This window comes from Entelurus aequoreus, linkage group LG28, assembly GCF_033978785.1.
Source record: "Entelurus aequoreus isolate RoL-2023_Sb linkage group LG28, RoL_Eaeq_v1.1, whole genome shotgun sequence".
Taxonomy (NCBI): Eukaryota; Metazoa; Chordata; class Actinopteri; order Syngnathiformes; family Syngnathidae; genus Entelurus; species Entelurus aequoreus.
In genome coordinates, this window is record NC_084758.1 from 24,229,649 (window position 1) to 24,256,917 (window position 27,269).

At 39.7% G+C, this 27,269-nt stretch overlaps 1 protein-coding gene across 7 annotated transcripts in view; it reads right to left on the reverse strand.

The window, feature by feature from the left end:
- Nucleotides 1-27,269, reverse strand: part of enox2 (ecto-NOX disulfide-thiol exchanger 2) — a 491,895-nt gene that overhangs the window by 70,853 nt on the left and 393,773 nt on the right. For all 7 annotated transcript variants that reach the window (XM_062039950.1, XM_062039943.1, XM_062039947.1 and 4 more), the window contains 2 exons: nucleotides 19,889-20,101; nucleotides 9,380-9,486 (listed from right to left, as the gene is read on the reverse strand). In XM_062039950.1, the coding sequence (XP_061895934.1) occupies nucleotides 9,380-9,486; nucleotides 19,889-20,101 (320 nt within the window). The remainder of the gene's footprint in view (nucleotides 1-9,379; nucleotides 9,487-19,888; nucleotides 20,102-27,269) is intronic.

The following is a 27,269-nucleotide window of genomic DNA, read 5'->3' on the forward strand; positions in this document are numbered from 1 at the left end:
TAAAGTTTGTCTAAGTCTAAATCTACCCAGATTGCCATTTTTAGTTTGTGCCCGCACATCTGCAAAATGGCCAAGATACGACTTGAAGAACGAACATGCTGTTATTGGCTGTATTAATCGACTCAGGACGATATTCAAACCTCCACTCTCATCTGAAGAAGTTAGAAGTGCACGGCTAACTTTTTTGTTTCAAGGCAATGTTCCTTCAGCTGTGAAGAAGTCGCTTGGAGTGTGTGCCAAGAAGAGTCCTACTTCACAAACTTACACAAAAAGATGGATTTTCAGAAATACTACTTTTAATGGTGGGCTCTGTGACTACCATTTACGGCAATTGAGGAGACAATGAAACGGTAAGTAATAACAGTAGGTTAGAAATGTGTGAATGATACATTAGCAATGTTAGCGTCAATTGTTGTGTAGATAGCTTAGCCTTCTACTAAAAGACAATAGCATCACAGTCCTTCAGCAAAATAAAGAATGATTTCCCTAAAAACTACTTTTAATTGGATCAGTGCTTACTGTGTTTGGCAATGGACCAGTTAGTGATATAATTTGTTATTATGTTAGCAACGTACCTTATAGCATAACTGATGGACTTGAGCCTCTAATTGTTTACAACTCAAAACAGCTGTGCAGTGTAGTTATTTACATGATATAGAATAGAAAAGCATTTTATTGTCAATATACACATGTCTTTGTCCAGGATCTAGCTTTAGAAAGTTCAACTCAGTAGAAGTTTAACCTTCGCCAGCATGTATAGTTCCAGACCTGTACGCCAGCATCTAACAACTTTGCCTCTCAAAATTATCTGTTTTGAAAGGGAGCGAAAAAGTGACTTAAAAATAGGTCTGGAAAACTAAATCTATGCAAATGTTCACCAAAGAACCACAATTACATGATATGAAGACCACAAGGAAGTGTTTTAAATGAAGAAAAAATGTATGACATGACCCCTTTAATATAAAATTGTATTTAACAAAAGAAAATGATGCTGCCATATCATTACATTAACTTTAATCCCCAAAGATAAAAATATACAGCAAAAATTATGATAGTTAAAATATTTAGAAAAAATTAATTGTGTAATGGGCTGATATCAATTAATATTTTTTCTTTGAAAAATAGTTAAATTAATTAGGGCTGTGAATAATCAAAAACAATTAACGCATTAATAATGTATATTGTATGCACAAATTAATCATGCAATTCAAATAAAGATGTCACTTTAGATAAAACTGTTTGAGCAAATAAATTATGTAAATTCGATAAAACATTTAAAAAATGTTCCTGTTGAATATTCTGACACTTAAATTGCATTTGTGTCCAAATACAAAGCTCTTTTTTATAATTAATTCAAATTATGCTAGCTAGCGAGTAGGGCTGCAACTAACGATTAATTTGATAATCAATTAATCTGTCAATTATTACTTCGATTAATAATCGGATAAAAGAGACAAACTAAATTTCTATCCTTTCCAGTATTTTATTGGGGGGAAAAAAGCATACTGGCACCATACTTATTTTGATTATTGTTTCTCAGCTGTTTGTACATGTTGCAGTTTATAAATAAAGGTTTATAATAAAATAAAAACAATTAAAAAAAATTGCCTCTGCGCATGCGCATAGCATAGATCCAACGAATCGATGACTAAATTAATCGCCAACTATTTTTATAATCGGTTTTAATCGATTTAATTGATTAGTTGTTGCAGCCCTACTAGCGAGTAATGTAAGTAACCTGTGATTAATCATGATTAATCCAAATTCAAAAGTGTGATTACTCTGATTTACAAAATAATCATTTGACATATTTGATATTAATTATGACTTTGTGTAGTATTGTTTTCCTTTTGGCAAGTTTGAACATCTCCTGCTAACAAGTAAACACTCATACGATAGTGAAATCCTACTATGCAATTTATAATAAGCTCATATTTGTTGGTATATTTCCTGCTTTCTTACATACTTTTCTATTTACATACCGATTAACAAGGAAATACATGCAGATCAGTATTCATTTGCAAACTGGTTTTATTTTAGTGATTATTTTTGCAAACTGCGCCTTCCTGCCGCAAGACAATCAAATTGTATTATTATAACGGCTGCATTAAGTGCCGCAAAGTGTCCGCCCACAGTGTGCTTCTACGGTCGCGCTTATTCTTCCCCGGTGTAATGGCGTGCTATCGCAGAGGAAGGACGTCGGTGGAAAAGAACACTTGAATCCTCGGAGGCCTCATGAAAAGACGCAACTGTTCTTCTGACGCGGCGCTTATAAGGCAGGCACCATCAGCTACCAGAGTCATGGAAGACATAAAAGAAGAGTGCTCTTAACATTGTGGGTTTGTGTAGAAAAAGATGCTTATTGGAGAGTCTCTTGTTGCTTTTACAAAAAGCCAGACTTCTTTCTGTGTCACTATTCTGTAGTGAGGGGTAAAGAGCACTCTTTTTTCAAACAAATAGCTGCGCAGAAAGGAATATGAAATGCAAATAGTCGACAGGCAATGCAAATAGTCGACAGGTAAAGAACAAGGACTGTCCCCGCCCTTTGGGCACAACAGATGTGTTGTGCGCAGGGACCAGCTATTTGCTGTCAATAAATAAATGTTAATGTACTACATGTGAGATTTGCAAATGTACAGTTTGTAAGGCAGAGGTAGTGGGGTTGATTTAGGAAGGGTTATAGATTTGTCCAAAAGAAGTTAAAGGGGAACTGCACTTTTTGGGGGATTTTTGCCTATTGTTTACAATCATTATGAGGAACAAGAACGCACATAGTGTTTTTATTTAGGATTTTAAAGATGATAAAAAAAAAAAATGCTTGAAAGATTTTGGACAAAAATAGAACAAACACATTCTGAAAATATTACAATAAAAATATAGAAAAAAATACCGGTAGCGGCAAAGTTTAGATCCATGAAGGAAAGAAGAAAGTGAATGAATGATTATAACTGAATAAATATGCATAAAAATGTGTTTTCTTTTGTATTATTTTTGTTTAAATGAATTTAGTAATGTTTATGACAACCTTTTTCCGAGACACAATATAGAATGTGAGATATGACAGGATAATGCATACATTAATAATTTGTTTTCAAAACTTTTATAAAAAAATGGGACCCCAAATATTTACTGTGGGACCCCATTTTTATGACATTTAGAAAATTTCTAGCGCCAACACTGGTGGAGTATTGGTGCGTGCAAAACAGCAGCAGGCGGCTGTGGCTTGCGGGCCGGTTCTAATACTAATCAAATATCATCCTGGGGGCCACAGATAATTCATTCGCGGGCTGGATCGGGCCCTTGAGCCTTGACTTTGACACCCCTGGTCTAAAACAACTTCAAAACCTTCCATCAACGTTTTACATACACACTGCAAGTATATATATGTAATGTAGTAACAGACACCTTCATAACAATATGTAATATGTACAATATACACACTGCAAGTATATATATAATGTAGTAACAGACACCTTCATAACAATACGTAATATGTACAATATACACACTGCAAGTATATATATAATGTAGTAACAGACACCTTCATAACAATACGTAATATGTACAATATACACACTGCAAGTATATATATAATGTAGTAACAGACACCTTCATAACAATATGTAATATGTTTTATATACACACTGCAAGTATATATATAATGTAGTAACACACACCTTCATAACAATATGTAATATGTACAATATACACACTGCAAGTATATATATAATGTAGTAACAGACACCTTCATAACAATACGTAATATGTACAATATACACACTGCAAGTATATATATAATGTAGTAACAGACACCTTCATAACAATACGTAATATGTACAATATACACACTGCAAGTATATATATAATGTAGTAACAGACACCTTCATAACAATATGTAATATGTTTTATATACACACTGCAAGTATATGCATAATGTAGTAACAGACACCTTCATAACAATATGTAATGTTTTATATACACACTGCAAGTATATATATAATGTAGTAACAGACACCTTCATAACAATATGTAATATGTTTTATATACACACTGCAAGTATATATATAATGTAGTAACAGACACCTTCATAACAATATGTAATATGTTTGATATACACACTGCAAGAATATATATAATGTAGTAACAGACACCTTCATAACAATATATAATATGTTTTATATACACACCAAGTATATATATAATGTAGTAACAGACACCTTCATAACAGTATGTAATATGTTTGATATACACACTGCAAGTATATATATAATGTAGTAACAGACACCTTCATAACAATATGTAATATGTAAAATATACACACTGCAAGTATATATATAATGTAGTAACAGACACCTTCATAACACTATGTAATATGTACAATATTTACCGTTTTTTGATGATTTTAATCATCGTTGGGACGTATTTCTTCTTATATTGTTATTTAATGATGAAATGGACCAAAAGGTCTCATCTGACCCTCATGAATTCATCATTTACTGAGAGGATGACTTTCTGACTGCTGGACACTGTGGACAAAAGCCTAATTTTTTTACCCTTTATTTTTAAACCACATCGTGTGGTATATTATTAGTTTGCATTTCATTTACTAACACTTAAGTTAAAGAAATATGACCTAACATTTTATGTTTATTTACCATAAATTCCGGACTGTAAGCCGCTACTTTATTTCTACACTTTGAACCCTGCGGCTTATGCAGCTTTCAACTGGATGAAGTAGAAGTGCCGTCCATAGTGTTTCTACCTGTATAGATTCTCCATTCATCACTCCATGCATCATTTGCAAGTTTTACAATATAACCAAAACAATTCTTATTTACTAAACCATCCCATGTGTGATGTCGGTAGGTGTTTTCTTTCATATTGGTACGTGCTATCATAACGTAATCAAATGAGCGTTGTTAGCATTAACCTATATGCTAACACGTTTACAAGTGTCTGTGTTAGTATTATTAACTTACAACGGCATTCTTTTTGCATTGTTTCAGTTTCACAAATTCCTCAGTAATTTCACCAAAACATCCCCGTGGAGTTATTGAATCTGTTTAGCTAATTGGAGAGCTAGCTTCCGCAGCTATTGGGTCTGTGACAAGACTTCTGTTTTGTTTGATCAGCCGTTTTACTGCCATGTTACAAACACCATTTGGAAACAATTAAGATATGTATATAAACATTTACAGAGTATTTCTATGTAACTAACTCATTTTACAACATATATATTTGTTTTTATTTATGAATTCGTCTAATCTGTTATTGAACAGTTTTTCAATAATTTTAGAAAATTGTGGAATTAGAGAAACAGGTCTGTAGTTTGTAAACTGGTGTTTGTCTGCAGTCTTATAAATCGGTACGATTTTTGCTATTTTCATATTGTCTGGGAATTTGCCTGTTTGAAATGATAGGTTGCTGATGTATGTTAAAGGTTCCGAATTCTCTTCAATAACCTATTATATCGTTTTCATATCAATTTCGTTGCAATCAGTTCAGGTCTTGGATTGACTTTTTTCACAATATTTAATATTTTCTCTTTCGTCACTCCTTCAAGGAACATAGAGTTGGGGTTTCTATCTATGGTGTCATTCAAGTCCTCAACTGACTCAATTAATTGGAAATCTCATGTAAAAAATATACAACATAAAGTAGCAAGAAATACATTAATAATGAATAAAGCAAAACATGTTCTAGATCAAAAATCACTTCATATTCTCTACTGCTCACTAGTGTTACATATCTGAGTTATTGTGCAGAAATATGGGGAAATAACTACAAATGTGCGCTTCATTCACTAACTGTGCTACAAAAAAGATCAATTAGAATAATACATAATGTTGGATATAGAGAACACACAAACCCTTTATTTATTAAATCACAATTATTGAAATTCAACGATTTGGTGCATTTGCAAACAGCTAAAATGATGTACAAAGCAAACTATAACCTTCTAGCCAAGAATGTACAACAATTCTTCTCAACAAAAGAGGAGAAATATAATCTTAGAGGAAAATCTCATTTAAAACATTTGTATGCTCGTACAACACTTTTAAAACCTTTAGTATATCAGTATGTGGAATTAAATTATGGAATGGATTAAGCAAAGAAATCAAACAAAGCACCAATATGATTTAGTTTAAGAGACTGTTCAAACTACAAATGTTCACAAAGTACACAGAACAAGAACTATAATGAACATCTTGAACCCTTTTCTCCCTTTTTTTTTATTGAGACAAAAATTATTTATGTATTTAATATTTGTATGTTTACTATGGTATATCATTTATTAGTTCACTGTTCTGTCACAGAGAACAAGGAAATGGGATACAATTGCTATGGTATGAAAAGGGGTAGGATTAAATAAGCGCTGCTTCTTCCTACTCCTTTTCGGACGTGCTGTAATGAAGCAACTGGAACTGGGTGATGCATTACATTGTATCGTATGCATGTTCCAAATAAACTGAAACTGAACTGAACTGAATATCTGCGGCTTATAGTCCGGTGCGGCTGATATATATGGGAAAATATTGTTTTCTTCTAAAATTAAGTGGGTGCGGCTTTTACACGGGACCTGGAAAAGCCCGTCTGAGCAACTTTACGCTGAGGAGACGCCACTGATGTTCAGTCCGGAAAATACGGTCCATGGTATCAGTGTAGAAATATACTAAACCACTCCTCCATACGTCATCAGTCTGATTTGTATAAATTGCCCTGAACTGTAAAATGCGGTGGAAACAGAAACCATACAGGTATGTGTGGTTTAAAGTTCCTGAATTTTTGGTGGAAAGAGTAGGCCCGCAAATGTTCCGGTCTTTGGAGGTAGTATTGGAGACAATCACATCTAGAACTACCCTACCTTTACAGCACAGGTGTCAAACTCAAGACACAAGGGCCAGACCTGGCCCACCATATCATTTTATATATTTTACACTACACTTTAGGTTATTATCTGATCATGCAACTACATATTCCAAGCATTTTTTAGGTCATCAAAAATAAATACTTGTATATCTATTGCCTTGATGTACAATTGTACATTTCCATGCCTCCTGATGACACTAGACCAATTGATACTCTTTTTAATTGTACTTTTGATTTTAAATCCTGGATGGCAGGTAACTTTTTATAGCTTAACCAGGACAAAACTGGGCATAGTTTTCGACTCTGACCTTAGTTTTATACCACATATAAAAAATATAACATAAAATGTTTTCATCATCTTAAGAATATAGCCTGAGTTTGCCCAATTATCTCTCAGGGCAAGACAGAGAGGCTAATGCATGCTTTTATTACAAGTCGTATAGATTCGTCTAACGCCTTGCTTTCTGCTCTTCCTAAAAAGGTTATTGCACTTTTACAACTACTCCAAAATTCAGCGGCACGTGTCCTGACAAAGACCAGAAGGCAGGCGCACATTACACCAGTTTTAAAATCACTGCATTGGCTCCGCGTGTGTTTCAGGATCAATTTTAAGGTTTTGCTTATGGTTTATAAATGTTTTTGTGGTATTGGGCCTTCTTATCTTTCAGATTTACTTTTACCCTACGAACTTTTGCGGGCCCTGAGATCCTCCGGCACTCATTTCCTAATTATTCCAAAAGTCAGGACACAAAGTCACGGGATGGCATCTTTCCACTATTATGGGCCCCGTCTATGGAACAGCTTGTCAGAGGCCCTCAGGTTCATGTTTTTAAGAGCAGGCTTAAGAACCACCTTTTTGATTTGGCTTTTACCTAATATTTATTATTATTATTGAAGTCATTCATACTTTACTTTTTATCTTATTAGTTACGCAATATTATATGTAGTTCTACTTATTATATATTTACTGTGTGTGTGTGTATATATATATATATATATACTGTGTATATATTATATACACACACACACACACACACACACACACACACACACACACACACACACACACACACACACACACACACACACACACACACACACACACACACACACACACACACACACACACTATATATTGCCAAAAGTATATGGCCACCCATCCAAATGATCAGAATCAGGTGTCCTAATCACTTGGCCTGGCCACATGGATGACAGACCCCGGTGTGGATGATCTTGACTGGCCTGCACAGAGTCCTGACCTGAACCCGATAGAACACCTTTGGGATGAATTAGAACGGAGACTGAGAGCCAGGCCTTCTCGACCAACATCAGTGTGTGACCTCACCAATGCGCTTTTGAAAGAATGGTCGAACATTCCTATAAACACACTCCGCAACCTTGTGGACAGCCTTCCCAGAAGAGTTGAAGCTGTAATAGCTGCAAAAAATGGGCCGACATCATATTGAACCCTATGGGTTAGGAATGGGATGGCACTTCAAGTTCATATGTGAGTCAAGGCAGGTGGTCAAATACTTTTGGCAATATATATATATACATATATATTTTTTTTAATCTTTATTTGTTTTACCTGTATTTTACCCTTTATTCCTACTCATGGTTCCTACTATTTTAAAGGTTTTATTATTCATACTTTCCAGTGTTTTTCAGAGGGAGCTATCTGCATCAGCGGTTATTGACCGTGCTTGTGGGGGCGCTTTGTGTCAGCATCCTGGTGGCCATGATCTGATGACCTCCCGGCGCAGACAGCTCCTGTGATAGTGTTTACTCACCTGGCTCCTTTGTACTCAGCCATGCATTCATTTGTTCGTATTTGCGCGCGATAATGGGGGATGTGAGTCATCTGGGTGTTGTTTTTAGGTCTGTAAAGCACTTTGCGTTGCATTTTTTTGACGTATGAAAAGCGCTTTATAACGTTTGATTGATTGATACAGTATTTGCGTCGTGGCCCTGAGGAAAAACGAGTTTGACAGCCGCGTTTGAGAGGTAGCATAATAGAGTCCAGACGACTGGATTCCGTGTAAAAGGCACCAATATATAAATAGCAGATCTTGAGAGATGTCCGTGTGAAAGAGTTGAAGTAGCAGATGGACTTTGGCAACACCTACCTTTAAATGGAGTTGATTGCTGCTTCTACTGTCAGATTTTGTATTTCACTTAAGAATGAAGACACTTACCCAACAGGTCCAGGCATGTGTGCTATCTGCTAATATATGCTAATGAATAGCTCCAGCTGAGGTTTTTTTGTGGACGTTTAGATGTGAAAACTCACCCAGGAGAGTGTTCCTTACATGGCAAGAGTTTGGATGTCTTTAGTCATGTGACTTACTGTCTGCAGCTCACCTGTGTGCTCTTAGTAGCGCTTTAACTCGCAAGTCAAGACATGGGGAACGTTCCAATGCGTTGTTAGGAAGCAAAAAAAACGAGACCTGATCGCCCATGAATCATCTCAACAGTCATTTTTCAACAGAGAGACAAAAGAAGTACCAACCTCGGCTTGTTTGCGCCACACGTCCAGGTTCTTGCGCTGCGCTTTGGAGAAATGGTCCCATGCCTTTTGTTTGGAAGCGGCTTGGAATACAGACACAATCTGCTCAACTGTGGCGGGATGCAGGGGGGCAAGGAGCAGAGACCATCCAGAGACGCAGAGACAGAGACAGAGGGCAGGTGGGAGGGAGCAGAGGAGCGAGAGAGTGGAGTCAACTAGAGGGCTCTATATAAAAGTACTTTGTGTGTGTGTGTGTGTTCTTGTATTTCTACCCTTCTTGAGACATCAACAAGGAAAAGTACCTTCCATATGAGGACCGAAATCATGGTCCCAATACAGAAAACCATTGCATCCAATAAAGAGCCAAATACTAGAGTCCGTGAACATTGCTCCAAAGTCAGGATTTTTTGTTGATTTAATGTGCATACAAAAGTAAACATTGACAGGTGCAAAGGCAGCAATATATGATAAAAGAAGACGGTAGCTAAAGAAGGACTTCCCTATTCATCCCCCCAAAAAAACCGCCGAGTGAACAGCTGATTTTACGACTTCCGGTGGGGACGTAAGTCAACCCGCGTCCCATATGTGACCATAGGATGAACAAATACACTACGGTACTAAGACTATAGTGGCCATTAAGTTACCTTCTACAGCTGGGTTGCCCAAAGTGCGGTCTGTGACTCGTTTGTCATCGGCCTTAAGCACATTACAAAAAACAAAGATAGAGATCTCATTTGCACCCCTGGTGGTGAAATCTATCAAAATGAGGGTGGTCCCAAGAAAGGATGGATTTGTTCAATTTGACTGTGTGTCGGTTTTAAAAGTGCTCCCCCTCTGGTCAACATATGTAATAAAAGGTGTGTAAGAAATTGAAATTGGCCAAAATTGATAAAATAAATATGTATAGAGAGACATATTATAATAACTTGAAGTAAATAATGAAGATTAAAAAACAATTTTAATTAAAAAAATAAATAAATAAATAAATAAATTAATGTGTCGATTTTTTTTCTTATAAAACTGGGAATAATTCCTCATATTATTTCAGTTTGTAATATTGCAATATTTTCTCGGAAAATTAATACTTTTTTATGTAAAATTATTACATTTTAATGCAAAATGGTGACATTTGTCCTATAAAATTCTGACTTTTGTCACAATATTGCCAATATTTTTGTTGTTCTTGTAAAAAAGTGAAATTGTTTGAGTAAAATTATAACTTCTGTCATAATTTTGCCAAGTAAAATTCCGATTATTATTATAAAATTGTGACTTTTGTCGAGTAAAATTACGACCCTTTTCATGAAATTGTCAAAATGTTAAGCTTGTAAAATTGCGACTGTTATTGAGTAAAATTCCAACTTTTATCATAATGTTGCACAAATGTTCAGTTTTTCTTGTAAAATGTTGACTTGCGTTGAGTAAAATTACGACTTTTGTTATAATACTGCCAAAATTCTAAGTTTTTCTTGTGAAATTGTGACCTTTTTCTTGTGAAATTCCAACTCATTTTTCACAACAAGCTTTTTTATATTTGCATAGTATGTATGTGTTATTAATGTTGTAAATACAAATCTTTATATATCTAGAAAGGCTGGTCCTAAAGAGGTAGGCATTTTTCTCAGGTCTCAAGAAGGTAACAAATGCAAGAATGTGTGTGTGTTTGGGTGTGTGCATGTGCGTGTGTGTGTGTGTAAGCAAGTAGTCATCTTACCTGTGGATGCCAATCGGCTTTCAGCTGCATAGTCAAATATGGACAAAAGTTTCGGGACACACACCTCTATGAATTAAAGGCCCCATATTGTACTCTACTAGGAACACACCGTTTTGTGTGTCTGTTGCTTTAATGCTAATGAGCTGTCCACGCCCGTCTCCCGAAAGTGTCTCCAAAAAAACTGCTCTTGTCCAACAAAACAGACGTCATACACGACATACGACGTAACGTGAAGGAGTGGGACTGGAGGACACAAACGTTGGCAAGGCTAGAATAGCTACGTGAGCAACAGTGCTAACATTGTTTACGTTTTACCAGTAACATCGTGCTAAGTAAGCGCATTTACTGAGGAGAAACAGAATTACACTGACTGATGGGTAGTACGCAGAGCTTTATTTTTAAGATGTGTTGCAAAGCCTGCTTTTTTTTTGATACATTTGGGGTCCCAAATAATTTTTTTGTGACTGAAATTTAGACTCACCCTTTAAAGGGGCTGCTTGCAACATTTACACGGATGTCTATAGGGCGCTAACTTTCCAATTTATTTTAAGCGTTATATCCCGCCCTCTTACGTCTTCTAGGATGTAATGACGTAATTACGTACGTACGTAACACGTGCACACGCATTAGCTTTGGGTTAGCTCATGATGGAAAATTGGATAGTTAGCCTAAGCTGACATTGAATGTATATTCTATCATAACAACATCATTTTATCCAGGCATTTTTTATTACATAAACTTAGTAATTGTGAAAATTATAGACAGTTTTAAAACAAATGTGTTCTGTTAAACCACTAATGGTAACGTAAGTGGTGTTCTTGTTATAGTTTTTGCTTTGAAAAATGTAACTGTAAAGAATGTGCAAACAGCCCCTTTAACCGGCTTGATTTTCAGACGCTCCATATTATCTTCCTTTTTCACTTTTAGGCGTCCCAACACTTTTGTCCACATTTTATTGTTCCCATTTACCATTCAAATGAAACACCCAACCATGGGACATGTTTTGTGCAGAACAGTGTCACCTAACCAGTATCTATTTTGTTTTGTTTAATTATGCAGTGGTTTACTTATTTCCACACCTGCATGATAATGATCAAATTTAATTTAAAAATGTTTTGATATTGAAGGCAGTTTCTTGACACCTTATAGTCCATAAATTCCAGACTATAAACAGCTACTTTTTTCTATGCTTTGTACCCTGCGACTTACAGTCGTGCTCATAAGTCTACATACCCTGGGAGAATTAATGATTACTTGGCCATTCTTCAGAGAATATGAATGATAACACAACAACCTTTCTTCCACTCATGCTTAATGGTTGTGTGAAACTATTTATTGGCAAACAACTGTGTTTACTCTTTTTAAATCAAAATTACAAAAGAAATGTCCTTATTTTTGCAGGAAAAGCACTGTAATTTTCAATGAAGATAACTTTAAACTAGTCTTAACTTTAAAGAAATACACTCTATACATTGCTAATGTGGTAAATGACTATTCTAGCTGCAAATGTCTGGTTTTTGGTGCAATATCTACATAGGTGTATAGAGGCCCATTTCCAGCAACTATCACTCCAGTGTTCTAATGGTACAATGTGTTTGCTCATTGGTTCAGAAGGCTAATTGATGATTAGAAAACCCTTGTGCAATCATGTTCACACATCTGAAAACAGTTTAGCTCGTTACAGAAGCTACAAAACTGACCTTCCTTTGAGCAGATGGAGTTTCTGGAGCATCACATTTGTGGGGTCAATTAAACGCTCAAAATGGCCAGAAAAAGAGAACTTTCATCTGAAACTCGACAGTCTATTCTTGTTCTTAGAAATGAAGGCTATTCCACAAAATTGTTTGGGTGACCCCAAACTTTTGAACAGTAGCGTATATATATATATATATATATATATATATATATATATATATATATATATATATATATATATATATACTACACTAAAAGAGGATGCGTTACCCGGCCCGGAGGAAGCCCGGGGCCCTCCTCCGGAGCTAGGCCCGGAGGTAGGGCTCGTCAGCGAGCGCCTGGTGGCCGGGCTTGCCACGGAGCCCGGCCGGGCACAGCCCGAAGAAGCTACGTGGACACGCCATCTTCTCTGCCACGTGGGCCCACCACCCGCGGTCGGAACCAGTGGGGTCGGGTGCGCTGCCAAGTGGATGGCGGTGAAAGTGGAGGCTCCGGACGGACCAATTCGGGGCAGCAGAGGCTGACTTTCGGGACGTGGAACGTCTCTACGCTGGTGGGGAAGGAGCCTGAGCTGGTGCGAGAGGTGGAGCGCTACCGGTTGGATCTGGTGGGGCTTACCTCTACGCATAGCAAGGGCTCTGAAACCACACTCCTGGACAAGGGATGGACCTTGTTCACTTCTGGAGTTGCTCAGGGTGTGAGGGCACAGGCGGGTGTGGGGATACTCACGAGTCCCCGGCTGAGTGCCTGTACGTTGGAGTTCACCCCAGTGGACAAGAGGGTCGCCTCCCTTCGCCTTAGGGTTGGAGGGGAGAAAACTCTGACTGTTGTTTGTGCATACGCACCAAACAGGAGTTCAGAGTATTCAGCCTTCTTGGATACCTTGCATGGAGTCCTGTATGGGGCGCCGGCAGGGGATTCCATAGTCTTGCTGGGGGACTTCAACGCGCACGTGGGCAATGACAGTGATACTTGGACTGGCGTGATTGGGAGGAACGGTCTCCCTGATCTGAACCTGAGTGGTGGATTGTTATTGGACTTCTGTGCTAGTCACGGACTTGCGATAACAAACACCATGTTCAAGCATAAGGATGCTCATAGGTGTACCTGGTACCAGAGCACCCTAGGCCAAAGATCAATGATCGATTTTGTAATCGTATCAGCTGATCTGAGGCCGTATGTTGTGGACACTCGGGTGAAGAGAGGGGCTGAACTGTCAACTGATCACCATCTGGTGGTGAGTTGGGTTAGATGGCGGGGGAAACCTCTGGACAGACCTGGCAAACCCAAGCGTGTAGTGCGGGTGAACTGGGAACGTTTGGAGGAGTCCTCTGTCCGGAAGGACTTCAACTCCCACCTCCGGCGGGACTTCTCTGCCATCCCTGTGGAGGTTGGGGACATTGAACAGGAATGGGCAATGTTCAAAGCCTCTATTGCTAAAGCTGCAGATGCGAGCTGTGGCCAGAAGGTCTTAGGTGCCTCAAGGGGCGGTAACCCTCGAACACCCTGGTGGACAGTGGTGGTCAGGGAAGCCGTCCGACTGAAGAAGTCATCCCAGGGGACTCCGGAGGCAGTTGCAAGGTACCGGCGGGCCCGAAGGGCAGCGGCCGTGGCTGTGGACGAGGCTAAGCAGAGGGTGTGGGAGCAGTTCGGGGAATCCATGGAGAAGGACTATCGGGCGGCACCAAAGCTGTTCTGGAAGACCATACGGCACCTCAGGAGGGGGAAGCAGGGAACCATCCAAGCTGTGTACGGCAAGGATGGGACTTTGCTGACTTCAAGTGAGGAAGTCGTGGGGCGTTGGAAAGAGCACTTTGAGGAACTCCTGAACCCAAATACATCAGACACACCCTCCCTGATAGGAGCAGGGCCTGAGGATGATGGGGGATCGACGTTGATCTCTCGGAGTGAAGTCACTGAGGTAGTTAGACAACTCCACAGTGGCAAAGCTCCGGGGGTTGACGAGATCCGTCCAGAAATGCTGAAGGCTCTGGGTGTTGATGGGCTGTCTTGGTTGATACGCCTTTTCAACATTGCGTGGAAGTCTGGGACAGTGCCGAGGGAGTGGCAGACTGGGGTGGTGGTTCCCCTTTTCAAAAAGGGGGACCAGAGGGTGTGTGCTAATTACAGGGGTATCACACTACTCAGCCTCCCTGGGAAAGTTTACGCCAAGGTACTGGAAAGGAGGGTCCGGCCGATAGTCGAACCTCAGATTCAAGAGGAGCAATGTGGATTCCGTCCTGGTCGTGGAACAACTGACCAACTCTTTACGCTTGCGGGAATCCTGGAGAGGGCCTGGGAGTATGCCTATCCAGTCTACATGTGTTTTGTGGATTTGGAGAAGGCGTATGACCGCGTCCCTCGGGAGATCTTGTGGGAGGTGCTGAGGGAGTACGGAGTGAGGGGAACCCTGTTGAGGGCCATCCAATCTCTGTACAACCAAAGCGAGAGTTGTGTCCGGGTGCTTGGATGTAAGTCGGATCCGTTTCCAGTGGGGGTTGGTCTCCGCCAGGGCTGCGCTCTGTCACCTATCCTGTTTGTGATTTTCATGGACAGGATTTCTAGGCGGGGTCGTGGCCATGGCGGAGAGGGTATACGTCTCGGGGGGCTAAAGGTTGCATCACTGCTGTTTGCAGATGATGTGGTCCTGATGGCACCTTCGGTTCGTGACCTTCAGCTCTCACTGGATCGGTTCGCAGCCGAGTGTTCAGCGGCTGGAATGAGGATCAGCATCTCCAAATCTGAGGCCATGGTTCTCAGCAGGAAACCGATGGTTTGTACAGTCCGGGTAGGGGACAGGACTCTGTCCCAGGTGGAGGAGTTTAAGTATCTCGGGGTCTTGTTCACGAGTGAGGGAAAGATGGAGAAGGAAATCAGCCGGAGAATCGGAGCAGCTGGGGCAGTATTGCAGTCTCTCTGCCGCACTGTTGTGACGAAACGGGAGCTGAGCCAGAAGGCAAAGCTCTCGGTCTACCGAGCTATCTACATTCCTACTCTCACCTATGGTCATGAAGTGTGGGTAATGACCGAAAGAATAAGATCGCGGATACAAGCGGCCGAAATGAGTTTCCTCAGAAGGGTGGCTGGCATCTCCCTTAGAGATAGGGTGAGAAGTGCAGTCACCCGAGAGAGACTCGGAGTAGAGCCGCTGCTCCTTCGCTTGGAAAGGAGCCAGCTTAGGTGGTTCGGGCATCTCGTGCGGATGCCTCACGAGCGTCTCCCTAGGGAGGTCCTCGTTGCACGTCCCACTGGGAGGAGGCCCCGCGGCAGACCAAGGACCAGATGGGGGGATTACATCTCCTCTCTGGCCTGGGAATGCTTCGGGATTCCCCAGGAGGAAGTCGCAAATGTTGCTCTGGAGAGGGAAGTCTGGGGGTCTTTGCTGGAGCTGCTGTCCCCGCGACCCGATTCCGGATAAGCGGTTGAAGATGGATGGATGGATGGATATATATATATATATATATATATATATATATATATTGATACACACACGTGTGTGTGTGTGTGTGTTACTTTACATGCAGTCGGCTTTCAGCCCTCGACCAATTTTTTTTCAGCCCAATGCGGCCCCCAGGTCGAAAAGTTCTGACACCCCTGGTTTAGCTGAATGGAAAGCTTGCTCTGTTCTGTTTTGTTCGATCAGCCGTTTTACTGCCGTGTTACAGACACCGTTTAGAAACAATTAAGGTACTCTATGTAAATAACCATTTACTAAATATTTCAGAGTAAATAATTAATTTCTCAACGTATATATGTGCGGCTAATACGTGGATTTTTTTAAAGTCATCCTGTCAACTGGAAACCTGACTTCCTGAAGAGAAAAATATTCTCTATAGTCTGGAAAATATGGTATTCCCATGATGCTTATGATGGTGAACTTCAAAAGGAAAACATGCCTTCAATGGGTTTAAAATGTTATTTCGACACATAATGAATACCTTCGACTTATACGAGCCAATCGGCTGTCATGTTGGGTGGTCATGCATGACAGTACGGGTGGGCCTGCGTACCCCACAAGTCCTAACGCATACACGGGGGAAGTCAATAAGACCACCAGATGATAAGCGCGTGTGCTGTGTTGAAAGAGAAAGAGAACAGCGCGGGGATCGATAGCATCGTCGCAGAACTCCGTAATTTGATGGTGCTGATCGATATCGCAGGCAAAGAGAGCGTGGAGACTTTCATGGCTGTGAGCTTTCATGCGAGGCGAGCGAGTGTTTGGGGGGGAAACACATGTTTGTATTCTGCTGGTTTGGACTATTTATTTACCATGCAGCAGGAAAATGAGCGGTTTCTGGAAAGGCAAGATGGTTTTTGATGTTGTTGTTGAGGGATTTCATTGTTATTGTAAAGCTTTAAGTGGGAGGAATTCAATTAAGCCCATTTGCTTTGGTTTTAGTGCTGCACTGCAAATATGATTTCAAACTCATATTACCCAAAGTAATTAAACTATACAAATGGCTCAGCCTTTTTGAATATGAATTAACTCAGTTACTGTAGCGCTTGCACACCAACTATAAAATAGTCCCTTGAATATGTTTGTGTTCCATGTTTGACAAACGCACAGGAAGAATGCGACACTGGCATTAGCAGTGTAGTATAGTGTTGTCCCGATACCAATTTATTGGTACCGGTACCAAACTTATTTCGATACTTTTTGGTACTTTTCTTAATAAAGAGAACCACAAAAAATTGCACAATTGGCTTTATTTTAACAAAAACATCTTAGGGCACATTAAACATATGTTTCTTATTGCAAGTTTGTCCTTAAATAAAATAGTGACCTTGTCTTTTAGTAGTAAGTAAGCAAACACAGGCTCCTAATTAGTCTGCTGACATATGCAGTAGGGATGTCCCGATCTGATATTTGGATCGGATCGGCCGTCGATATTTGCCATAAAATGCGTATCGGCAAGGCATGGGAAAATGCCGATCCAGATACAGTTTAAAAAAAAATTCCGGTCCGTGTTTTCCAACGCACCGATTTAAATAATACATTCCACTTTTCTGCTGCTCCCTAATTTCCGTTCTGCATTTTCCAGCACACCTTCAACACATCTACAGGTCTGTGTCCTAACCGTTAAGACGGCCATGTGAATTAAAAGTTACCGGTAAAAATGTCAGCTGTCTCTGTGCGATATAGAAAATGACTATATCGTGATATTAGAGTAAACGTCCTCACGCAGTTGCTTTTAGCTGCTGGCATTACACGACAGGCTCTTCCCACTCCTTCTTGTGTCTGCTTCTCACAGACAGCAAGCGCACCTTCTTACATACGTCACGTCATACGTCACATACGTATACGCACTCTCCCAGCAGAGAGGTGGCAGCATGGCTAACGTTAGCTGTGATGCTAGCGTAGCCGTGTGAGCGGTAATAATGAAGGAAGAATGAATTAATTCCCAAGAAAAACAGCAGGGGGTCCATTGTCTGGCGGTGGTTTGGCTTCAAGTGGGAATATGTCGAACAGACAACCGCAATTTGTCAAGTGTGGGGCAAAAGCGTCGCTATAAAAAGTAGCATTACTGCTAATATGTAGCATCGTTTGAAAAGTCCCCTGCTAGAAAATGAAGAGTGTTTGAAACTCCGCACGTCAACATCTCCATTGTGTATTATTCAAACTCACTTAATTCAGCTGGCTAGTTGTTATCAAGAGTACTAAAACCCTTTTCAACATGAATCTGACAACTAAGTAGGCTAAATAACTTTAAACTTTAATAAATGCTCGGCCAGTATCGGCCAGTATTGGTATCGGATCGGAAGTGCAAAAACAACATCGGTATCGGATTGGAAGTGCAAAAACCTGGATCGGGACATCCTTAATATGCAGTAACATATTGTGTCATTTATCATTCTATTATTTTGTCAATATTATTAAGGACAAGTGGTAGAAAATTAATTATTAATCTACTTCATTTACTGTTAATATCTGCTTACTTTCTCTTTTAACATGTTCTGTCTACACTTCTGTTAAAATGTAATAATCTCTTATTCTTCTGTTGTTTGGATACTTTACATTAGTTTTGGATGATACCACAAATTTGAGTATCAATCCGATACCAAGTAGTTACAGGATCATACATTGGTCATATTCAAAGTCCTCATGTGCCCAGGGACATATTTTCTTACCTTATAAACATAATATGATTTTTTTTTTTTTAAACGAAAGAAGATGTGATGCCAAAAAATATAGACGTAATCATAGTAGTATTGACTAGATACGCTATTGTACTTTGTATCATTACAGTGGATGTCAGGTGTAGATCCACCAATGGTGTTTGTTTACATTGTGACGCCGGTGAGCTACGGTGTGTAGTGAAGCATGTTTAGCTATTCCTCGTCCTGCAGGGATGATACTTGTAAGAAACTTACTTTATTTGTCGCCATGGAGACGAGGATTAGTGATTTAGAAGTAGCTACAACACTGCAGACTGTGGATGGATGTTAGCCACTAGCTAGCTAGCCATGTCTTAAAGCACCTCTTCCTTCAGTGTTATAACTTCACCTTTATTGTTAGTTTTTAAGCCAAAATGCGTCCGTTCTCCCTTTTCTGTCTACACACTGTGTCTGCTTGTTAGTACTGCGTGGGTGTGCGCTGCTGAACATGCTACCGGTATACCGTACAACCCTATTCTGGAGCCTGTGACGGTGAAACGGATGAGTGAAAAAAAAGGCAACATCTACTAGAGGTTTGGGATGTCACCATGGTTACTAATTTTGACACCCCTATTGTTTATTCTCCAAACACCATAGCCACAAATGCCTAGAAGTTCTTCCTTGTCCTTGGAATAAAGCGTGTTAAAACTCACCTGTGTTCCACCGTCCCAACAACAAGTACTTACCTCTCTTGCAGGGTTCCGTGCTTCGTGCGCATCCTCCGTCTCGCAGGAAAATAAACATTCCATACGCCGCCCATGACCGCAAACTTACACCAAAACCAGAAACTTTTGACTGGACTTATTTGACATTTCTCTTTCTCATCCATTTTCTGCAGCACAAGCAGGACGCTTTAATAGCGTCTCGTGGTCCTGAGCCTACCCTGGCAGTATATAACACCCATAAAAGCCCCGTAAAGACTTCATGAAGGGAAGAGCGACACTCACACTGAGCCAGGATGCCAGACAGCGCCGCCTTGAACTTGTCCTTGGCGTCCTCCACCTCCTTCTCGTGCTGACTCTTCTCCGTCATCAGCCGGCGGATGTGACTGTTGGACGACTGGATCATGGAGTAGAAGGTGTTGGCGTTCCGCCGATTGACCTCGCCGCGCTCCAGCCACGTCAGCAGCACCCGCACCGCCTCGGCAAACTTGCCGTCGTCTGGCCAGGAGGAAAAAAGACGGTGAGAGATCCTTCAAATTATTGTGTTCTTGCTCTGGCATGATATCAAAAACTGGGGGGGTCTTATCATTTGATTAGTCGATTGAGTAATTGATCTTGTCTGTTTTGTGTGGATTAATCTGCAAATGGAAGGGTGCAAACAGAGGAAGCAGTATTGATTCAGTCTTATTGAGTCACAATTGTGTTATTTTGTTAAAACAGTGTTTCTGCAGGTATCAACACATCTAATTTTATGATTTTTTATGCATGTTTATTGCAACGTAAAACAAATTTAATATAATCTTACACTTACACTAACCTACTCAGTGGGCTAGTGGTTAGAGTGTCCGCCCTGAGATGGGTAGGTTGTGAGTTCAAAACCGGGCCGAGTCATAGCAAAGACTATAAAAATGGGACCCATTACCTCCCTGCTTGGCACTCAGCATCAAGGGTTGGAATTGAGGGTTAAATCACGCAAAATTATTCCCGGGCGCAGCCGCCGCTGCTGCTCACTGCTCCCCTCACCTCCCAGGGGGTGATCAAGGGTGATGGGTCAAATGCAGATAATAATTTTGCCACACCTAGTGTGTGTGTGACTATCATTGGTACTTTAACTTTAACTTGTCTCTATAGACAAAATTGTAACATAATAATGTTGAATATTTAAAAAGGTTACATAACTATGCCCAAATGAGTTCAGTTCCAGTTTATTTGGAACATGCATACAATACAATGTGATGCATCACACAGTTCGAGCTGTTTCATTAAAGAACGTCCGAAAAGGAGTAGGAAGAAGCTGAGCTTATTCAATCCTACCCCTTTTCATAGCATAGCAATTTTATCCAATTTCCTTGTTCTCTGTAACAGAACAGTGAACAAATAAATAATAAATAAGTAATATACCACCCATAAAAGTCCCGTAAAGCAGGGGTCCCCAAACTACGGCTCGCGGGCCGGATACGGCCCCCCAGCGTCCAAAATCATCATGTTCATAATTCTTGTTCTGTGTACTTTGTGAACACTTGTAGTTTGAACAGTCTCTTAAACTAAATCATATTGGTGCTTTGTTTGATTTATTTGCTTAATCTGTTCCATAATTTTATCCCACATACTGATATACTTAAGGTTTTAAGTGTCGTACGAGCATACAAATGTTTTAAATGAGATTTTCCTCTAAGGTTATATTTGTCCTCTTTTGTTGAGAAGAATTGTTGTACATTCTTGGCTAGCAGGTTATAGTTTGCTTTGTACATCATTTTAGCTGTTTGCACATGCACCAAATTGTTGAATTTCAATAATTGTGATTTAATAAATAAAGGGTTTGTATGTTTTCTATATCCAACATTATGTATTATTCTAATTGATCTTTTTTGTAACACAGTTAGTGAATGAAGCGCACATTTGTAGTTGTTTCCCCATATTAAGCACTGATGTGATAATATATAATAAAAACAATGCAATAAACATGTAATTGGAAGGTTACTATCTTAATTATTTTAAGTAAGTAAACAAACATAAAAATAAAATGGACTCAACTTTTGTTAGCAAACAGCATTTAAATAAATATCTTGAAGTACAGTTTTTTCACCCCAATTGGTAAAAACTGGGTCAAGTGGTTTGTTTTGTTGTCTTTTTTGTTGCCAAATGCAATTGTATTAATTTTTAATGCCTCCAGACATTGTATTTAATGCCCTTTAAGGCCTTCATTTTCACAAAATCCATTTTTGACTTTTAATGACCTGTAAAAAGTATTTAATGTTTAAAGTATCAGTAGGAGACCACGGGGAAGACCGAGGACATGGTGGGTGGACTGTCTCCCAGCTGCCGTGCAAAACGCCTCGGGATCCCCCGAGGTTATACGTATTTATTAAGTGTGTTTAGCTGATTGGAGAGCGAGTGTCCGCAGTTCGTGGGTCCATGACGATGACTTCTTTTTTGATTGGAAACAATTAAGGAAAGTAGAAAAACACTAACACAATCTTGCATACCGGTATATACACTATATTGCCAAAAGTATTTGGCCACCTGCCATGACTCACATATGAACTCGAAGTGCCATCCCATTCCTAACCCATAGGGTTCAATATGATATCGGTCCACCTTTTGCAGCTATTACAGTTTCAACTCTTCTGGGAAGGCTGTCCACAAGGTTGCGGAGTGTGTTTATAGGAATTTTCCACCATTCTTCCAAAAGCGCATTGGTGAGGTCACACACTGATGTTGGTGGAAAAGGCCTGGCTCTCAGTCTCCATTCTAATTCATCCCAAAGGTGTTCTATCGGGTTCAGGTCAGGACTCTGTGCAGGCCAGTCAAGTTCATCCACACCAGACTCTGTCATCCATGTCTTTATGGACCTTGCTTTGTGCACTGGTGCACAGTCAGGTTGGAAGAGGAAGGGGCCCGCTCCAAACTGTTCCCACAAAGTTGGGAGCATGGAATTGTCCAAAATCTTTTGGTATCCTGGAGCTTTTAAAGTTCCTTTCACTGGAACTAAGGGGTCACCATAATTCCTCCTCCACCAAATTTCACCCTCGACAAAATGCAGTCCGAAATGTAGCGTTCTCCTGGCAACCTCAGAACCCAGACTGGTCCATCAGATTGCCAGATGGAAAAGCGTGATTCATCAGTCCAGAGAAGGCGTCTCCACTGCTCTAGAGTCCAGTGGCCACATGCTTTACACCACAGCATCCCACGCTTTGCTTCGGACTTGGTGATGTATGGCTTAGATGCAGCTGCTCGGCCATGGAAACCCATTCCAGGAAACTCTCTGCGTACTGTACGTGGGCTAATTGGAAGGTCACATGAAGTTTGGAGCTCTGTAGCAACTGACTGTGCAGGAAGTCTTTGCACTATGCACTTCAGCATCCGCTGACCCCTCTCTGTCAGTTTACGTGGCCTACCACTTGGTGGCTGAGTTGCTGTTGTTCCCAAACTCTTCCATTTTCTTATAATAGAGCTGACAGTTGACTTTGGAATATTTAGGAGCGAGGACATTTCACGACAGGATTTGTTGCACAGGTGGCATCCTATGACAGTTCCACGCTGGAAATCACTGAGAGCGGCCCATTCTTTCACAAATGTTTGTAGAAACAGTCTCCATGCCTAAGTGCTTGATTGTGTACACCTGTGGCCGGGCCAAGTGATTAGGACACACGTTTTGAGTCATATAATGTCATATAAAATGCATTCTTACTGCGAAATCGAGCAAAAAAAAAAGTCTAGTGTTGAGTGTCAAACTCTGGCCCAAATTTGGCCCGCTGTGTAATTTCATTTGGCCCTTGAGGCAATATCAAATTAACATTAGAGCTGGCCCGCCGGTATTATACAGCGGCGGTGCCGCTGTAAGTCCGCATTCACCGCTAATACTCATACTTGCCAACCCTCCCGATTTTCCCGGGAGTCTCCCGAATTTCAGTGCCCCTCCCGAAAATCTCCCGGGGCAACCATTCTCCCGATTTCCACCCGGACAACATTATCGGGGGTGATCCTAAAACGCACTGCCTTCAACGTCCTCTACAACATGTCGTCACGTCTGCTTTTCCTCCATACAACCTCAGTCACTTACTATATGCAGCTTTTACACACACACACACAAGTGAATGCAAAGCATACTTGGTCAACAGCCATACAGGCCACACTGAGGGTGGCCGTATAAACAACTTTAACACTGTTACAAATATGCGCCACACTGTGAACCCACACCAAACAAGAATGACAAACACATTTCGGGAGAACATCCGCAACGTAACACAACATAAACACAATAGAACAAATACCCAGAACCCCTTGCAGCACTAACTCTTCCGGGACGCTACAATATACACTCCCCGCTACCACCAAAACCCACCCCCGCCCACCAAGTTAATGTTGATATTTACCTCAGAAGGCTGCAAATAGAAAAGAGGCATTCAATGTTTTATTTAAATGCTATTTAATATACCATTGATGTTTTGTTGTTTGTTTTTTGAAGGTTGATTTTGCAGTATTAAGTTATATAAGCGTTGCTTGTTCCATAATCAGTGTTAAAGCAAATCAGTGTAGCAAACTGAGCAATAGTTAACGTTTTATTCATGCACTTTCTCTTGCTACTTCAAGGCTTGAATGTTTGATTCTTTCATTATTGTTATTTTATTTTCACATTTATTATTAGCCTGTGGAAAAAGTTACTGTTGATATTTACCTCAGAAGGCTGCAAATAGAAAAGAGGCATTCAATTTTTATTAAAATTTTATTTGATATGCCATTGATATTTTTTTAATTATTATTATTATTATTTGAAACTCAATTTTGCATGTCACTATAAAGTTATATAAGCCTTGCTTGTTCAATATTCAATGCAAAACTTGTTTGGGTCCCTATTAAAAGGTTAATTTGTTCAACCTTGGCCCGCGGCTTTGTTCAGTTTTACATTTTGGCCCACTCTGCATTCGAGTTTGACACCCCTGGTCTAGTGGAACGTTTTGACAAGAAACATGACCCAAAACGACCATAGCTACATCAAAGTTATTGCGTTTTACAAGAAGAAAATCAATAGGGTTCTGGGCTCTGATGGAGGCCAATAATCCCAATGAAAGCTTTAATAATGTGGCTGTCGCAGCGCTCAGATGAAGGGCCATCAGACTGAAGAAAGGATGAAAAATGTCAAAAAAGCAATGGGTAAAAAAAAAAAGCAGGTGAGTAAAAGGATAGGTGGCCTGCGGGATGAAAGGGAAAACACAAGTGTACAAACGACAAACGGTCTTACATCGACAGGCACAGAGGAAGGGACAAAAAAAGCCATTTATAGACTGTCAAGTTGTAAAGTGCATCTGTGAGCTTCTTGCCACCAGAAGCAGGAATTGTGTTTTTTTTTGGAGAGCGCAGCGTTGAAAACAAACAGCTAACCTTTCTAAAAGCCTAAACTGCGGATATATGGCGAGGATGTGCCAAGCGCTTGAATGATCAATCCTTGCTCACAACAGTTCTGTGCGCCAGGGCCAGGGAAGGCGAGCCGAGGGAGACGCGGCGGTGATGGGGAAGCTTGGAAGTGTTATCAGGTAGACCTGGAAGCGTCGGCGCTCATTAGTGGAACAAGTGTGTTCAGCCAGAGACACAGACGGCATTTTAGAGTCCAGCGCGAGGAAGAAGAGGGGAGAAGAAAGTAGCTTTGTGAAGTTCGGGGGGGGATTCAACGTGTTCTTTTAATAATATGGTTGAACCCTGCGTTGTCAACACTATTTGGGACTTTTTCCACATTTTGGCTTATTCCAAAATGGAATACATTTATTGTTGTCCTCAAAATTCTACACACAATACCCCATAATGACAATGTGAAGTTTTTTTTTTTAAAATTTTGCCAATTTAAATGTTCAGTTCAGTTCAGTTGCAGTTTATTTGGAACATGCATACGATACAATGTGATGCATCACACAATTCCAGTTGTTTCGTTACGGCGCGTCCCGAAAAGGAGTAGGAAGAAGCAGAGCTTATTTAATCCCAACCTTTTTCTCACCATAGCAATTTTATCCAATTTCCTTGTTCTCTGTAACAGAACAGTGAACAAATAAATAATATACCATAGTAAGCATATAAATATTAAATTCATAAATATTTGTCTCAATTTAAAAAAAGGGAAAAAAAAGGGTTCAAGATGTTCATAATTCTTGTTCTGTGTACTTTGTGAACACTTGTAGTTTGAACAGTCTCTTAAAGTGAATCATATTGGTGCTTTGTTAGATTTCTTTGCTTAATCCGTTCCATAATTTAATTCCACATACTTAAATACTTAAGGTTTTAAGTGTTGCACGAGCATACAAATGTTTTAAATGAGATTCTCCTCTAAAGTTATATTTCTCCTCTTTTGTTGAGAAGAAATGTTGTACATTCTTGGCTAGCAGGTTATAGTTTGCTTTATACATCATTTTAGCTGTTTGCAAATGCACCAAATCGTTGAATTTCAATAATTGTGATTTAATAAATAAAGGGTTTGTGTGTTCTCTATATCCAACATTATGTATTATTCTAACTGATCTTTTTTGTAACACAGTTAGTGAATGAAGCGCACATTTGTAGTTATTTCCCCATATTTCTACACAATAACTCAGATATGGTAACAATAGTGAGCAGTAGAGAATATGAAGTGATTTTTGGTCTAGAACATGTTTTGCTTTATTCATTATTGACGTGTTTCTTGCTGCTTTATTTTGTATATTTTTTACATGAGATTTCCAATTCATTTTATCATCTATTATTACCCCCCAAAATTTGTTTTCTTTTACCCTTTCAATATTTACTCCGTCTATCTGTATTTGTGTTTGACTCTCACTGTGAAAAGTATTTTTATTTTGTACGTTGCAAATTAAAAAAAACCTTTTAACTAGAGGTAGGAATCTTTGGGCATCTCACGATTCGATTACGATTCAGAAGCTACGATTTAATTAAAAATCGATTTTTGATGCATCTTTAATTTATGCATATTAATCCAGTTTAACATTTCTTTTCATTAGACTCAAATTGCAACTTTTAAAAACAGTGCATTTGTAACAAGAAACAGTTACATTAAGTCCCATCACATGTATTACATTTTTGGAAATGTGTGCATAACTGAATCATAAGCACCCAATAATAGTCAGTCAAATTTTAAAACTGTCTGCATTACTTTATTTACAATTAATATATGGATTATCGATTATTGAAGTTTACTAATTGTCCCCATCCGAATTGAAATGCATCTAAAAATCGATTATTTCCCCCACCTATACTTTTAACTGTCTGAATAATTTTGAGGACAAAAATGAATTTATTCCATTTTTGGAATAAGGCTGTAAAATAACAAAAAGTGGAAAAAGTGAAGCGCTGTGAATACTTTCCGGATGCACTGTCGACGGATTTTTTTATGTGATGCCATCACAGAAGGGTGCCAGTGATGGCATGGAAGACACGTGTGATGAGAACCATAGAACCAGAAATGCAACATTTTGCGATATATAAAACAACTTTAAATATTATATATATGAACCAATTAATGGCATCAAGCAGACGCCATGTTGGACAAACAATTCAACGACTCAAACCGACCAATCAGAGGCTGACGTCAATACTAGATAATGATCTACCAGACACATATTTACTCGTTTACTACCCCAAAATATAGTTTTGCACTCTTTTCTTAAACAATACTTACGGACAA